Genomic DNA, 17,500 nt, shown 5'->3' on the forward strand with positions numbered 1-17,500 from the left:
GTGCGAGAACGAGCTCTCCTTCAACATGACTAAGAAGATGTGCTGCTGCGCCTACAACGTGGGCAAAGCCTGGAACAAGCCCTGCGAGCCCTGCCCTACCCCAGCCACCTGTGAGCATGCTCTCTCTCTCTCTCTCTCTCTCTCTCTCCCTCTCTCTCTCTCTCTCTCTCTCTCCCTCTCCCTCTCTCTCTCTATCCCTCTCTCTCTCTCTCTCCCTCTCTCTCTATCTCTCTCTCTCCCTCTCTCTCTCTCTCTCTCTCCCTCTCTCTCTCTCTATCCCTCTCTCTCTCTCTCTCTCTTTCTATCCCTAGGTCTCCAGTGCACCATATTTATAACATTCATTTCCAAGTGACTTACAAATCAGTAAAAATGTATTTTCTCAAAGATACCAGGTGATGTTGAAGATCACCGTAATACATACAGTAAAAGTCCTAAGTGTATTGGGGTAAAAATGTGTGTCCTTTTAGATCTGCAAAGAGTTACCTGTAACAGCTGATTCCTGAATCTGTTCTATTTGCAATCCCCTCTCATTCACCTCTCTTGTTCTTGTACCTCTGCAGCGGCGTATCAGTTCCTGTGTGGTAACCAGGCGCCTGGCTTCATCATCGACATCCACACTGGAAAGCCTGTTGGTGAGTTCTTCATATCCCTGCATCACTTTAAAACAAGTTCATTAACTTCTTTACTCCATTTTAAAACCAAATTCAGTTGAATTAAAGAGCAACAACATATTTAGGGATAGTTCTTCCTCTTCAGAAATGCCCACTTGAGAGAAAAAAAATATTTAGGCTCGCAAGTGGACTGAACACAATTACTGTATATCCAGTCATTGACTGAACATAACTTAGTAACTGAATTAATTTCAAGAAGTTATTAACAAGGCTGAAATGGTAACAAAATGGAAAATAAGTATGCTCAGTCTTGATCAATTTAGCATAAGTGAATAAATGCAGGAGCCTGTTAGTTTAATGCAAGGCTCAAGAAAGATTTTTACTGATGGTAGGAGTGCACTGCTTTTACATTCGGCCAGTAAACATGTGCTTTTAAGTGCCTCTGGCACCAGCCTCCTGAGCTGCCTTTTCTGCAGCACGAGCCGAGCTAGAGCACATTTAGTAGTAGCACAACATTCACCACCAACGTCAGTCATAAAGCCCTTATGACAGATATATGATACATTTCAGTGACATTATTTTGAAGTGATTTTCCTAGTGCTCCTAGTGCTTAAGACCATATATAATAATCATGGCTATGCCTTTGGCGTGATTTTCCCTACACAGATATCGACGAGTGCCGCGAGATCCCTGGCATCTGTGCCAACGGCGTGTGTATCAACCAGATCGGCAGCTTCCGCTGCGAGTGTCCCATGGGCTTCAGCTACAACAACATCCTGCTGATCTGTGAAGGTAAAGGCCCAGCCCTCCACAGCACAGCCATACCATTAGCCCTTAGACAGATAGACAAAGCAGCAGCATTAGCAGTGCTAGCAGCGTCCTTAGTGTGACTGGGGGGCCGAGCTGATCAGCAGAATGCGGCGCCGCACACAGCTCTTTCCCACATGAGTTATCCCCCGGTCTTGTAAAGCGCGGGTGGAGGATTGGTCCCGCCGGAGCCAGCGGTGGCGCACGGCTGCCAAGGACTTCAATCACGCTAACGCAGGGGACCGGTGGAAAGAGGAGGGGACTGGGAGCCGGGCCCAAAACTGCCCAAAAGCTGCCGATGTTCCTGAGGGGCCCCCCGTCGCTTGCGCATGTGTTAACCTCACAATGTTACTTTACGAGACATTTATGGATGGTTTGACTGATTGTGCACCCCCACACACACACCTCCATTCCCCTGTACCCCCCCCACCCCCCACCCCCTGTCTTTTCTCCGCAGACATTGACGAATGCAACAGCGGCGAGAACCTGTGCCAGCGCAACGCCAAGTGCATCAACATCCCTGGGAACTACCGCTGCGAGTGCTCGCCTGGATATAAGCTCACCCCCAGTGGGGCGTGTCAGGGTGAGTCTGCTCCCAGCATGCAGGGCTTGGGGGAGTGGGGGGGGGACACCATCTCCTAATTACAGGGGAATGAAGTTCGCGGGCGGTTTCAGCCCGATGGAACTGACATTTCCCTGGCAGATTTGATTCCCTGTTGCCTAGTTAGTTTCTATGACTTTTGGCACATCCTCGCTGTCTCATTTGTTCCTCTCCTCAATTGCGCTGACGTTCTGTTTTTTTTTTTTTTTTTTTTACTCACGCCGCCGCCAGACCGCAACGAGTGTCAGGAGATCCCCAACGTGTGCAGCCAGGGCCAGTGCATCGACATGGAGGGCAGCTACCGCTGCATCTGTGGCAACGGCTTCAAGGCCTCGGCAGACCAGACCATGTGCATGGGTGAGCACTCCGGTCCTTCAGACTGCCGACAGTAGATGTAGCAAACTGCTGCAGAAGTTATGTCTCTCATGACCCACATCAATCTAACCACCCCTGGCTCTCTCTCTCTCTCTCTCTCTCTCATGTGTGTGTGTGTGTGTGTGTGTGTGTATGTGTGTGTGTGTGCAGACATTGATGAGTGTGACAGGCAGCCATGTGGCAACGGGACCTGCAAGAACTCGGTGGGCTCCTACAACTGTCTGTGTTTCCCCGGATTCGATCTCACACACAACAATGACTGCATGGGTAAGTCTTAGAGCTCTCTCTCTCTCTCTCTCTCTCTCTCTCTCTCTCTCTCTCTCTCTCTCTCTCTCTCGCTCTCTCTCTCTGTGCGGCCATTTTATGGACCTATTAGTCATCTCCTTCAGCTCATATCCTCTGCTGAGTAATATGGATGTGCTGGGAGAGTGAAAGTGATACGAATTCCTGCTGATAACTCTCTCTCTCTCTCTCTCTCACTCTCTCTCTCTCTCTCTCTTTCTCTCTCTCTGCTATCTCTCCACTCACTCACTCACACATCCATCCACATGCCTCTTTCTCCTTCCCATCTTTCTCTCTCCTTCCCCTCTCCACTCCATCTCTCTCTCTCTCTGGCTGGTGCAGATATTGATGAGTGTAGCACCCAGGCTGGTCAGGTGTGTAGGAATGGCCAGTGCATCAACAACGTGGGCTCCTTCCAGTGCCTGTGTCACGATGGCTACGACCTCACCCTTGATGGCAAAACCTGTGTTGGTAAGCTATTCTACTCTACTCTTACCTACTCTTGAATTCTATTCTATTCTATTCTATTCTACTAAATAGACCCATGCTTATAAGAGAGCAAAGCCATCTCTGTGTCCATCAACTGATGTCCTTGTGCTGCATTAATGCTGACGCCCTTTGCTCTTAGATGTGAACGAGTGTGTGACGTTCCCTGGGGCCTGCTCACCTGGCACCTGTCAGAACCTGGACGGCTCTTTCCGCTGCATCTGTCCTCCGGGCTACTCCGTGCAGAATGACCAGTGCATTGGTGAGATCCCCGTGGCACCCAATACACACACACACCTCCAACACATCAAACATTCATGCAGCTTTAGGAGCTCCATACACAATGCCACCGGACTCAAAATTAGAGCAGACAGACCCCTGACAGATTTGTGCCACCGCTGGTTGACGGCGGATGGATGGATGGTGACAGGCGCTGTCTCCTGGTACATGGCCGTCTGGTAGGGGTGCTGGCCCGCACTTACCCAGCCCCTTCCCACTGCCATCTGCCGCATTGCAGCCCTGCGCCCTGTCCACCTGCCCTGAGGACACTCCTGACTCTCACCCCTTCATCACCTTCCACCCCTCTTCTCTTCTGTCCGTCCAGACATCAACGAGTGCGAGTCCGAGCCCAACATCTGCCAGTTCGGCACCTGCACCAACACACCCGGAAGCTTCCAGTGTGTCTGCCCGTCTGGGTTCGTGCTCTCTGATAATGGCAGGCGCTGCTTTGGTAAGACATCAGTTCTATAGCATGTGCTAAGTGTCCCCACACCTCTCTATGAAAAGAAAGAATATATATTATATATTCTCTCCCCATCTCTTACAGTTATCTCTGCTTGTTATTAAACAAAACATCCCCCCCTCTCTCTCTCTCTCTCTCTTTCTCTCTATTTCTGTCTCTCTCTGTGTTCTCTGCTTTAGACACACGGAAGAGCTACTGCTTCACACGTTTTGATGCGGGCAAGTGCTCCGTGCCCAAGGCCTCCAACACCACCAAAGCCGTGTGCTGCTGCAGCAAGATGCCCGGCGAGGGCTGGGGAGACCCCTGCGAACTGTGCCCACGGGAGGGCGAAGGTGCGCATAGCACATAGCACAACATAGCCTAGTTTACAGTAGTGGCCATACGCAAAGATAAGGAAGCTAAGCTAACCCTTTTGTTCTCACTTGTTTCTCCCAGCTGCCTTTGACATCCTCTGTCCTTATGGTCATGGAACTGTGCAAAATGCGGAACATGGTGGAAGAGAAGGTGAGAGACTTGCCTGCTGTGGAGATGAGATGGCCGTTCTCCACAGGGTCACACATATCACTGTAGCATATCATATCCTATCATATCACTGTAGCATATCATATCCTATCATATCACTGTATCATATCATATCCTATCATATCAGAGGTTCCTTGTTGGTGGAATGAGTTGCCCAGTGCTCTCTGTTCTAAACGAGGTGTCTAAAGGCATCTGTTCAACATGCACTTAGTTAATTAAGCGTTTCTTATGAGTTATGGTTTGTGTATTATATTATAGTGTATTATAGTTTTTATTTATTTTCGTTGTTAATGTAGTCTTACCAACTTTTAACTGTTCACTGTTAATTTAACTATTGTATTGTTTTATTTGTAAGTCGCTTTGGACAAAAGTGTCTGCCAAATCCCATAACCACTAACCTGATTGGTTCCACATCCAATCTCAGAGTGTAGCATAGAATGAATCTCCATAGAGTATCACTCAAAGCAATATCAACAGGACTAATAAACTTCATATTCTCCTTAGATAATAGGTACATACCATGCATATAAAGTGAACCAGAATTCCACAAAAGCAGCTTTTTCATAAAAAGTTATACCATTGATAGCTTTTTCATAAAAAAGTTATACCATTGATCTTCAGTAGTGTTTCTCACCCTTGCCCATTGATTTATCCTCCGCTTCTCTCCTCTCCCTTCTCTCCCCTCTCCTGCAGACATGAATGAGTGTTTGGATAACCCTGGCATCTGTGGGAATGGCATATGCATCAACACTGACGGCTCTTTCCGCTGCGAGTGTCCCTTTGGATACAACCTGGACTACAACGGCCTCAACTGCGTGGGTGAGCAAGCTTGGCAGTGGCACAGATCTCAGTATTGGCGGGCTATATTTGTCCCATTGTCAAGCAGTTGACTGTAAAAATAGCTGTATTAAATATAAAAATTAGCTATTAATAACTGGATTTCTGAGTAAGAGGAAACAGCACAACTGTCGGAGATCGAACAGAGGAAGTCGAATTTAGGCTTGAGATTTGATGCTGTTGTTTGATCAGCATGTTGTACTGGCTGTTGCTGACTTCCTTCTCCTCTTTTGCTGCTGTTCTCTCCCTCCTCCTCTCCCTTCCTCCTTCCTCTCTCTCTCTCTCTCTCTCTCTCTTTCTCATTCTCTTTCTCCGCTGCGGTCCAGACACTGATGAGTGCTCCTTCGGGAACCCCTGTGGGAACGGCACCTGTACTAATGTGGTCGGAGGCTTCGAGTGCTCCTGTCAGGAGGGCTTTGAACCTGGGCCCATGATGACATGTGAAGGTCAGCAGCTCCCAAAAGTAGAGCACCACCCCAAAAAATAACCAAACCAGCAAGCACCCCATGCATTATACATGACCAGCAGAGCCACTGCAATTTCTGATTGTCACGTCTGTCTTCTCTCTTTCTCTATCTCTCTCTCTCTCTCTTTCTCTCTCTCTCTTCTTTCTGTCCATCCAGACATAAACGAGTGTGCTCTCAATCCCCTGCTGTGTGCCTTCCGCTGTGTCAACACCTTCGGCTCTTACGAATGCATGTGCCCGGCGGGATATGTGCTGCGTGACGACCACAGGATGTGCAGAGGTGAGAAGAGACCCCCTAGTCTCACTCCTCCCTCACACACACACACACACACACACACACACACACACACACACACACACACACACACACACACACACACACACACACACACACACACACGCACACACATGCACATACATGCACGGTCTCAGTGTCCTCATACATTTCACACTCTGTATGCACCCAGATCAGTTTTTCACTACTCGTCAGACAAGTCAGTCTAAACCCAGCATGTCAAAATGCTCTCATTTCAGTTTGAAATATTAAATAGTCCGTATCAATTGACAGTACTGTATACTAAGGTCAGATATCATACATAATTCTTTCCACTAACAGATACAGTACTTGTGGAATAGCATGAGTCATTGAGTTGTTGTACTGACTTTAAAGTCATTGTAGTGAGTAATTGGGCAGAAACGTCTCTTGGCACTTGGTAATTCTCTTACTCACTTGTGGCGTCTACACTCATTACATTGCTGTAGCTGTAGAAGCACAAAAATAGCTAATTTATTACAACTGTGTAGAGTTGTTGAAAAATCACCCTTACTAGCATGCAGTTTGTGAGAGAGAGAGCGAGAGAGATAGATAGATAGATAGATAGATAGATAGATAGATAGATAGATAATTTTATCCCCAAGGGGAAATTCAAGAGAGAGAAAGAGAGAGAGACCTGGAAAATGTATCACAAATTAGGAACTTCCAATTAAGGATATTGTTGAGGAGGCACTCAGTCAGTGAACATAGCCTTGCCATTGACACAGGCAAACCTGTCTACTTTGAGAAGACAGACTCCGCACCCACTGTAGCAATGGGGTTGTGGATGAAGGGTTACATTTCCTGACAGATTGTAATAAATTCAAACACAATAGAGAAATGTATTTCCTAGGAATAGAATATGTTTTTCTGGTGTTTATTACAGTAACATAAATAGACAAAAACAAGTATAATTCCTCCTGGGTAAAATAGATGAATGCATACCTAGAATGCAAATGCCTGAGTGTATACACTCCTGCCACATAATGAGAGAGAATACCACATGATTGTCAATCATAATTAATGCACTAACATTTATTGTTTTCCCTTCATTTGCCTAAGCGTTCTTTACATAATGGAATGTCATTTTATTCCATTATGATCATTGTACACATTGTCCCTAGATTGTTTTCATTTTAACTTCATTTAACCTATTTTCTTTTTCTTTTCTTTTTTGCATTATTATCAAGTTATAGATTTTGTGCTTTGGCAATAGTGTACCCACAGTCATGCCAATGAAGCTTATTGAATTGAAATTGAATTGAATTGAGAGAGGGGGGGTTAGATTAATAGCTTACTGTAATGGCTCTGTTCCCTGCAGACCAGGACGAGTGCTCGGAGGGTCTGGATGACTGTGCCTCCAAAGGCATGGCGTGCAAGAACCTCATCGGCACCTTCATGTGCATCTGCCCACCTGGAATGACACGCCGCCCGGATGGAGAGGGCTGCATGGGTGAGTGGAATAGTGTGTGTGTGTGTGTGTGTGTGTGTTTGTTTGTTTGCATGGATCTGTGTTTGTTTTCATTTGATTGTGTGTGTGTGTGTGTGTGTGTGTGTGTGCGTGTGCGCGCGCATATTTGGGCACCATGTTTTGTTCTTGCTGGTATTGCCTTGGCATCGCACCACCTGTATTTCCTGCCAATAGAGCATTCAGATTTTCCATTTACATTTGTGAGAAAGAGACAGAGAGGGGGAAAAGCCTGAGCCAGACGGAGTGAAAAAGTCAGACCGCTTATTATTTTGGCTTTCCCCTGCCCCGACAAGTCAATTCACCAAAGTAGTCCCGCTGCATTAAGCTGGGAGATGAGAGTGGGTTCAGATACAGGTAAAAGAGAAACATCTCAATAAGAACCAGAGGGAAATGAGCAGCAAAGCACAGTGCAAGGCCTCATGTCCTACTGAGCGCTCGTGAATCCACACGCTGTGACTGATGGAAAAAGTGTGTTAGATAACATATGCTGCCCCCCCCCCCTCTCTCAACACAACACACCCAGTCTAATCTCATCCCAACCACCCCACCCCTCTCCCTTCCTCCCTCCACTGTCTGGCAGACCTGAACGAGTGTCGCAGCAAGCCTGGCATCTGTAAGAACGGGCGCTGTGTCAACACGGTGGGCAGCTACCGCTGCGAGTGCAACGAGGGCTTCCAGCCCAGCTCCACGGGCACCGAGTGCATCGGTAAGACGAGAGGCCGAAAGATCACGCACACAAAAACACCCTCTGCACTCTACACACACACACACACACACACACACACACACACACACACAGACACAATCAAAGATGGACACACTCAAGACAGCCATTCAGGATGTACAATACATACAATACAGCATGAAGGCAGCAGTGTGGTATAGACGACCTCATGCAGACATACAAACAGTACCCGCAAATACATAGACACACTCAATTAGGGTTATGATATTTAGCTAATTGTCCACTGAAACACGTGTTTGATTTAGCATGCACATACACATATATATGCATATGCTCAAGACATCATCCACCCGTTTAGTTCACACACTCACACAGGCACATAGCAATGATTAGTGAAGCTTCTCCACATGGATGAGTGTGTGTGTGTGTGTGTGTATCCTAACTGGCCCCTGTGTTCTTTCTCTCAGATAACAGACAGGGCTTCTGCTTCACCGAGGTGCTCCAGACCATGTGCCAGCAGACCTCCACCAACCGCAACAGCGTCACCAAGTCCGAGTGCTGTTGCAACGGCGGCCGCGGCTGGGGTCCGCAGTGTGAGCTGTGCCCACTGCCTGGTACCGTCCACTACAAGAAGATGTGCCCACTGGGACCAGGGTACACCACCGATGGGCGAGGTGAGGCCATGTGTGTGTGTGTGTGTGTGTGTATGATGTGCCCGCTGGGACCAGGGTACACCACCGATGGGCGAGGTGAGGCCAGCGGGAGACGTGTGTGTATGAGAGATGAGAGATTAATATTCAGATACAGGGTTTGTTTTAATGTGTGTCTGAGAAGAAACATGGTGTGTGTGTGTGTGTGTGTGTGTGTGTATGAGAGATGAGAGATTAATATTCAGATACAGGGTTTGTTTTAATGTGTGTCTGAGAAGAAACATGGTGTGTGTGTGTGTGTGTGTGTGTGTGTATGAGATGAGAGATTAATATTCAGATACAGGGTTTGGTTTAATGTGTGTCTGAGAAGAAACATGGTGTGTGTGTGTGTGTGTGTGTGTGTGTGTGTGTGTGTGTGTGTGTGTGTGTGTGTGTGTGTGTGTGTGTGTGTGTGTGCGTGTGTATGAGAGTGAGAGAGAGAGAAAGAGAGAGAGAGAGAGAGAGAGAGATTGTGTTAATGTGTGAATATGTGTATGGGCAGGATGCATTTAGTGCCCGTGAGAGCTTGCAATTAACTTCCCCCCACCCCTCTGTTAGCTCACACACTTTATTTCCAATGTTATAATGCGGCTCTGTGTTACAACCAGGTGTTAAATCACTGCACTGTGGAGGTGAGTGCAGGGCAGTGCAGCCAACTCAAACAGCTTCACTGAGCCGGGCAGCTCAGGCAGTTTTTCCTGTAACGCAGGCCTCCATAAGCCATATTGATTTCATTGCCGGTTGGAAGTAGATCTTCCCAGCATGAATACTCAATGGGTCTGTCCTGCCAAAGTGTGTTTATTTTTGCGTGACGTTTGCTCCAGACATCAACGAGTGCCAGGTGATGCCCAACCTGTGTAAGCACGGCCAGTGCATCAACACCATCGGCTCGTTCCGCTGCCACTGTGACGTGGGCTACAGCGCCGACTTCACCGGCACCGCCTGCGTCGGTATGTTCTCCATTACCATCACATGCACTGGTCAGCCATTTACACTGAGGAAGACAATAACATTTACTCTATGTCATACTCATACTGTATCCTCGATTAGATCAGTCTGTCTTACATACTTTATCATATACTACAATAGGGGTTTTCAACCAGTGGCCCGCGGCCCACTTGTGGTCCGTGAGGACATTGCTGGTGGTCCCTGACCATGGATTCAGTAATGTAGTTGCAATGTGGGAATCAGTATTTGTATTCACTGGTGGTCCTGGGGTTGCGTAATTAGTCAGAATGGTGGTCCCTGGTTCACAATTAGTTGAAAACCCCTGTACTACAATACACCAAAGTTGTATTTATTGTTATGCAGGTTTAGAAGGTGGTGCTTTGGTAGTCATTGTGACGGGTTGCTCTAATCTGATATTGCTGCTGTTTTGGGGCCTCTTATGATGGGTTATGTTTCCTCTCCACTGGCTCACAGACACAGATGAGTGTTCGCAATCTCCCAAGCCGTGTAACTTCCTGTGCAAGAACACCGAGGGCAGCTACCTGTGCTCCTGTCCAAGAGGCTACACGCTGCAGCCTGATGGCAAGTCCTGCAAAGGTGAGTACATCAGCCCCGTCCAGAGAGTAACAACATATCCCTATTTACACAACATCTAGTGCATCTGATTCCCTGTTCAAAGTAACTTTAGCTTGTGTGAAAGAGTTGTTAAGGAGTAGAATTTAATGAGGAAAAAAACAAAGGCCAGAGAATGAAAATCTTTTCCATCTCCCTTTTGCCAATCCTGGAATTGATTTTCGGGTGGGAGAGACTCCCATCAGTTTATAAGACCAACTCTCTCGTAAAACCGCATCCCCTCCATTTGGCCTGAAGTCTACTCATTAGAAACAGACTTGCTGAGACTGAAATGTTTCTTGACCACCCCCCTAGATTTGGACGAGTGCTCCACCAAGCAGCACAACTGCCAGTTCCTGTGTGTGAACACCATCGGTGGCTTCACCTGCAAGTGTCCTCCAGGCTTCACACAGCACCAGACTGCGTGTATCGGTAAGCGCGTTGCCCGGGAGATCAGGGGGGTTGTTACCATGGAGAGAAAGGAGTGTTGCTCTGAAATCTGTAAACAGCTCTGAGTGGTCTGCTGATTGTTTACTGTTTCTTTTGTGTTCTTTTTTTATTCCCCTCTCCATCTTCATCTCTGTGGCACTGTATTTGTTTCTTCTGCCCTTCTGTTCATCCCTCTTTTCAATTACTTCTCTATTTTACTTCTCCTTCTTTTTGTCCTTTCACTTTCATCTTCCCTCTCTCACTCTCTTTATTTCTCCCTAACCCTTTCTAAATTGTCTTACCCATTTTTTTGTCTCTTGTTTTCTGCCTCTCCCTCTACACTCTTCTCTCTCTTCCTCCCTCTTTCTCTCTTCCTCCCTCCCTCCCCACAGACAATAATGAATGTAGCCAGTCCAACACGTGTGGCTCGCGTGCATCCTGCACCAACACCCCAGGCAGCTTCAACTGTGAATGTCAGAAGGGTTTCTCCCTGGACACCACGGGCCATGAGTGTGAAGGTGGGCTCACTCATCATCATCATCAACAACAACAACAACAACAGCAACAACAAAAACAATAGCAACAACACAGCAATACAAACCAACACAGTGTTCATGACATGACCTGACAGCATTAGCACACTATAGATGATGTATACCCAGAAAAACATTTCTCAACACATCTCAAGACACTTGACCTTGACTTTGGCATTGACCTTACAACCCTTGCTAGTATGTTGAATAGGAGTTGTCTTGTCCATGTTCTGGTGTGGGACATTTTTTTCATATACACACACTGTATTTGTTACAGTGAATAGGACCATGTATAGTGAATGGTCTTGTGTCCAGGCTATGAGAACAGAGGTTGTATAGAGCATGAGAGAGTGACTTTACCGTGTGTGTTGTGTCCTCAGATGTGGACGAGTGTGGCGGTAACCACCGGTGCCAGCACGGCTGCCAGAACATGATGGGAGGCTTCCGCTGCGGCTGCCCTCAGGGCTACGTGCAGCACTACCAATGGAACCAGTGCGTGGGTGAGTCACGCTCACAGCACTGAGCTGCACCCGGCAACCGGTCAACAGCGCTTTCACACCAAACCACCACTAGTATAAAAACCAAACACTGTTAAACAACCAAACACTGTTAAACCACCACTAGTCCGTCTACCTGTCTGTCTGTCTGTCTGCCTGCACATCTGCTTCTGAGTCCTTGTGTGTCTGTCTCCATTGTACTGTCCTCCCTGGTTTCTCCATTGCTTCTTTTTGTCTCTGTCTAGCAATTTCTGTGTCTGTCTCTCATATAGAAATCAGCAATACAGAAGGGATGTATGTATTATTGCTTAGTAAAAAATGTGAATACAGTGTGTAATATTAGCCCCTATGCGTGTGTCCATTCTCCTGTCCAGATGAGAATGAGTGCGCAGGCAACCAGATGTGCGGCTCGGCCTCCTGCTACAACACCCTGGGCAGCTTCAAGTGTGTGTGCCCGTCGGGCTTCGACTTCGACCAGGGCGGCTGCCAGGACGTGAATGAGTGCTCCATGGGCAACAACCCGTGCAGCTTTGGCTGCTCCAACACCGACGGAGGCTACCTGTGCGGCTGCCCCGGTGGCTACTTCAGAGCAGGACAAGGGTGAGGATCTAACCAGGGGCCCACCTGGACATTTGGCTTTACTGATGAAGAGCACATACGGATGTGATACCGTAAAATACTAACCTGGAAAATCCAGACCCTGGTAATCTAGAAAGATTAAGGGTCGGGCCACGGACAATGTAATGGCCCAACTCGAGGGGCGGTAACAAGCATGCATTTAAAAATCTCACTGCACGCAATTGGATACACTAGTAAACACTAGACCATGTTTACTGTCCTCCAACGTTGCAGCGCTGTCTTCATCAGTTTAGCTGGTTCCCAGGAATGTGGGGTAAAAGTAACGTGCATCATTGCTCATTGCCAGAGTGTCTCGTAGAGACAATTCCATTGTGCTCTTGCGAGGACTCTGGATTTCCAGGGTAGTAAAATACTGTAACATACTGTTAAATGCAATAATAACACTGATTGCATCCAACAGACCTGCAGTTGGAACAGATTGAGTTGCATGTTTATCATCCTACCATCCATACTGTCTGATTAGCAGCAGGTTGTTATCTCTTTCTAATTCTCTTTCTTTTTGTCCTGTTGTGTCTCGTCTGTCCTCTCCTCTTCACCCTCCTTCGCCGTGTTCTTTCTCTTGCTCTTTTGTATCATTTCATCATCTCTCTCTCTCTCTCTCTCTCTCTCTCTCTCTCTCTCTCTCTTCCTTTTCCTCTGTCTCTGTCCTCTTTCTCCCTCAGGCACTGTATCACAGGAGCAGGCTTCCCGGGCCAGTTCAACCCTGAGGGCGATGGGGATGACAGTCTCTCTCCAGAGGCCTGCTACGAGTGCAAGATCAATGGAGACGCCGGCAAGAACGGACGCCACCGGCGAAACGCCGCCGACAAGCAGGTACGGCCGCGCTCCAGAACTGACTTTGATCCAAACCAGCTGTCCCCAGTACACCTGCTGCTTATTAGCTTTGTGTTGCTGGCTAGTTTCAGTGAAGCTGTAGGAGTGTGCTCACCGCTGAAACGAGTATGCTCAGCCTACATGAAGTGTTGAAATGGAATCTAGTGTAATGGAATAGCAAAATGTTTGGCATGGAATTTAGTCAGCATGTTTGGTTGAAATCATTTGTAAGGGATTGACTAAGATGATGGGTGTGAGTTTGACAGCGTATTTTGCCGACAGTGCATGCGCACTGTGGCCAGAGCGAAGTCAGACGCACAAAGTGGGCAGAGTCAGGCCGAAGTTAATTAATAAAAGATTTAACACTGGTTGCATGTGATTGGTTTATTCAATTTCACTTCACCAGAGAGGTCTCGCCCATTTCAGAGTCCCGGCCTTGGCGTAGCTTTCCACTACCTATATCGGCACCGAACTCGGGCCCAACGTGTCTTGACACATGTCCCTTTCTAGCACAAATGAAAATGTGTGTGTGTGTGCGTGTGTGTGTTGCAGGAGCAGCATGTGAGCATGGCTAGTGTGGACATCCAAGAGGCCATCCCCATGAACCTGACCCTGGCGTCGCTGCAGAACCGCGAGCCACTGCTGGAGCTCTTACCGGCGCTGGAGCCGCTCGAGCGGCACGTGCGCTACGTCATCACGCACGCCGGCGGCCACGCCGACTTCTTCCGGCTGCAGGAGCGCCGCGACGGCAAGAGCGTGCTGCGGCTGGGGCGCAAGACGCCACCGGCCGGCTCCTACCGGCTGGAGATCGCCAGCCTGCCGCTGTTCGGCCCGCGCCAGCTGCGGCAGCTGGAGGACCAGCACGACAACGACTACCTGCTGGGCGAGATCGGCGACGCGCTGCGCATCAAGCTGCACATCCACCTGCACTGAGCCCCGCCCTCACCCACGCCCAGCCCCAACGGGCTCAGGACTGCCACCCTCTCACCCCCACCTCCACCCACCAACCCCCTGACCCCACCACCTTCACCCTGATACTTTATACTACCCAAACAGGGCGCTGTGGCCCAAAAACTGAGTCGACCACCTACCACTTTTTTCTTTGTTTGTTTTGCTCTTTTATTTGTTACCCTAATCCCTCTTTTATCCACCCACACAGCCCCGCCCCACACTCAACCCCCACCTCCTTGAACCCCCATCAATACCAAATGAAGCAGATTACAGACAGGTCATGTGGCTTCTGCACGTGGCCGCTTTTTGACAGCGAGGAAAGAGCTGACATTTTTAGTCGATAATACACCGTAACGCAAGTTTTAGCTGAAAGCTAATCGTGCGGAATTATTGTGTGGGGGGATTGAAGTTTTAAGGTAAACAGAATGTTGCTGTGGATTGAGAAGGAAAAAAGTACATAAGTTTACAACTAAAAGAAGTGGTTTGGGGCAAATTTGTACAAAAGAAGCATGTTTATGACAAGTTAGTGCCTGTCAGAGATGGTCCTAAGAGCCACTCACCTTTCTGTAATCTCGTTCCACACTGGGGTGAAAGATTAGACTCTTGCTTCATTCAGTATTCTATATATGTTAATGTATTGTGCTGTTTAAGGAAAAAAAAACATTCACACGAAGGACTGCAGCAATCGTCACAACATTTCAGGTTTCCAGAGGAAGTAGAATATGGATAACTCTAAAGGGGGGGTTGAAAATCTTGACAGATTTGTACTGTTCCATGTTTTGTTTCCTGTGCTGTCCCCTGTCTGTTACCTCAACTCCTCTGTTCCTGGTATCGGTCACGTCGTCGCTGTGCTGTAGCATACTGTATATGAACAGCAGGGAGCCTCTCTGGCTCTGCTCTACATAGTCAATGTGACCGTTGTCATTGGACATCAGTCCCATGGTGCTGCAGTTGTATTTTATTATCATGCACTGAAAACTGCTCTTTGAGTTTTTATCAGGGAGATCTTCGACAAAATGGCAGCAGGTTACGTCCAATGCTGGGTGAGCGCGGCAGTAATGTAGCTCATAAATGACCGCTGACGTTCTGAAGAGCAGGTTGAGTGCCCCCTTGTTCTGTTCTGTGGCATGTAGACCACCTTAAGCCTTAAAAATGTTAACCTTGTAAACCTTACAAACGACATTCAGCGAGTCTCACCATGGAAGCCTCAAACCACAGGTACTTGTAAACGTCTTTGCTTTATAAAACAAAATGGCTGAAAAAGATTCAACTACTCATTACAGACAGGGGACACGCACAGGCAAGCACTGAAACTCATTGACAAACAATGACATCCATTAGGTCAGCTTTCACCTGACTTCATATGTTTTTTCTCAAGGAGAGAAAAGGTGCTAAATAATTCCATCTCTTTCGCTGTACTAATAGAAAATGCAGTCTCGATTCTTGATTGCAACAGTGACATTTTAAGAGTGTTTTTTTCCTTTGTTTCTTTGTTATGTGTTTGTGTCTGTCTCGTGTATTGTCTCGATGCTGAAAACCATTATTATACCAAACTTGCTTCTTGAAAATTAAATTGTATATTTTAAAGTGAAAGGAAAAAAAATTGTCTGAAGAGCATCACGGCTGCCAAAAACACTTACTTGTAAACACAACATTGAAGGCCTTAAAGTGCTGATGACTTTGTTTTGCTCAGATAAAAAAAAGAACCAATCACAGACTAGTCAGATGGCATCGTTAACCAATCACAGGGACGCCCGGTGCGATAAACAACGCTGTTTTTGTAATGCTTCCACTCTCTTCCACTCCCAGGAGTGCAGAGCTCAAATAACACTTGTGCTTTTATAAACAGCGACAAATGTGAGATTCAGGGACCCGCGCTGGAATAGAATTCTATACTGTATTTCCCAGTGCTGGGGACAGGAAAACAGAACAGCCTTTCTGCTGGGAATCAATGTAAACTCTCATAAGGGTCCAGTCCCCAAAGAGCATCTCTTTGTCTCTCAGCCTCTGGTGCTAAATCACATGGATTCTGTCATTCTGAACATCAAGGTTACTGCACTGTTGAACAGCCTGATCTATATTTATGCATAACCATTTTTTTTTGTTTGTTTACCATGGGAAAACTTTGTATACTTTGTATCTTTTTTTTGTTTTGTTTGTTTGTTTTTTTTATGATTATGATTATTATTATTATTTTATTTGCCACTACATGTAAAAGAATGTGTGTGTGTGTGTGTGTGTGCGTACTGTACTTCAGCTTTAGCATCAAACTTGAAACACACCTTTGCCATCAGTCAGTTTATTCTCAGTAATGCTCAGGATGGTGTGGTATACACAGGCCCTATTTTACCTATAGGATTTCCCAGAAACTCTCTGAAAGGTTTCCATGACTGTTTTTTGAGCCATAGCATATCAATGACGAGGGCCAATCAGAACATCCTCTGGATATTTTCTGTCTGTGAGGTCAACTACTCTTTTATACCGAGGAAAAACATGTTCGCAAGACCTTTCTTTTCATGGATTTGGGCAGATACTGTACATCCATCAAGACTGAGTAACCTGCATTCATTTTGTGTAAAGTTTTATCAGAAACATCAACCGTCAATAAAACTTGTGGGTTATATTTTTCACTGTGTGTCTGCGTTTATTGATGTAGGAATGGTTATGGCCAAGTAATGCTAACAGGGCACTGCGAGATAGTGTATTGATCTGATGGGGGGGGGGGTTAATTCACCTTCTCTAGCACTTCAACCAACGTACAGGAAATTAGAAAATGCCACATGAAGAAACCCCCATTTTATTTACCAGAATTCACCCGGCTTAGCAAAAACAAAAACAAATCATTAGGAAAATATCCAATCTACTTACAAATCTTTAAAACACCAACAGTAAGCGACACAATCTGCTCTGCCTCCATTTACAGTCAGTTTAAAGTCGATAATCAAGATTAAAGAGCTACTGTACAAATCAGATAGAGAGAGAGAGAATGAGAAAACACATTAGCAAAAAGAATGATTCTCAAGTCAAGGTTAGAAAAATAAAGCACTTCTGAAGTTTCTAAAAGTTGCAGGTTCACACCAAGATTAACAGATTGACTAGTGCTAACAAAAGCAACCAAACGACATGAAGGACCCCACAAAGTATACTGTATATGGCTTCTCAGTTAAATAGACACATGGAAAGGCAAAAGC

The 17,500-nt window shown here is 46.7% G+C and overlaps 1 protein-coding gene across 1 annotated transcript in view; it reads left to right on the forward strand.

Annotated features, from left to right (window-relative positions):
- fbn3 (fibrillin 3) overlaps positions 1–16,939 on the forward strand; it is a gene marked incomplete in the record, with an annotated part of 63,593 nt that extends 46,654 nt beyond the window's left edge. The window contains 25 exon segments of the mRNA XM_076278749.1: positions 1–110; positions 561–632; positions 1,278–1,403; positions 1,876–2,001; positions 2,251–2,376; positions 2,545–2,661; positions 3,019–3,147; positions 3,305–3,424; positions 3,767–3,892; positions 4,084–4,236; positions 4,340–4,408; positions 5,120–5,245; positions 5,590–5,709; positions 5,887–6,009; positions 7,364–7,495; positions 8,094–8,219; positions 8,666–8,872; positions 9,712–9,837; positions 10,310–10,432; positions 10,763–10,879; positions 11,269–11,394; positions 11,790–11,909; positions 12,281–12,506; positions 13,208–13,358; positions 13,911–16,939. Coding sequence (XP_076134864.1) covers positions 1–110; positions 561–632; positions 1,278–1,403; positions 1,876–2,001; positions 2,251–2,376; positions 2,545–2,661; positions 3,019–3,147; positions 3,305–3,424; positions 3,767–3,892; positions 4,084–4,236; positions 4,340–4,408; positions 5,120–5,245; positions 5,590–5,709; positions 5,887–6,009; positions 7,364–7,495; positions 8,094–8,219; positions 8,666–8,872; positions 9,712–9,837; positions 10,310–10,432; positions 10,763–10,879; positions 11,269–11,394; positions 11,790–11,909; positions 12,281–12,506; positions 13,208–13,358; positions 13,911–14,291 — 3,478 coding nt within the window.
- Between the last annotated feature and the right edge of the window lie 561 nt (positions 16,940–17,500).

Source organism: Alosa pseudoharengus, unplaced genomic scaffold (genome assembly GCF_046254945.1).
Source record: "Alosa pseudoharengus isolate Yale_2024_CS ecotype anadromous, Long Island Sound unplaced genomic scaffold, YU_APseudo_1.1 YU_APseudo_1.1_scf_11, whole genome shotgun sequence".
Lineage (NCBI taxonomy): Eukaryota > Metazoa > Chordata > Actinopteri > Clupeiformes > Clupeidae > Alosa > Alosa pseudoharengus.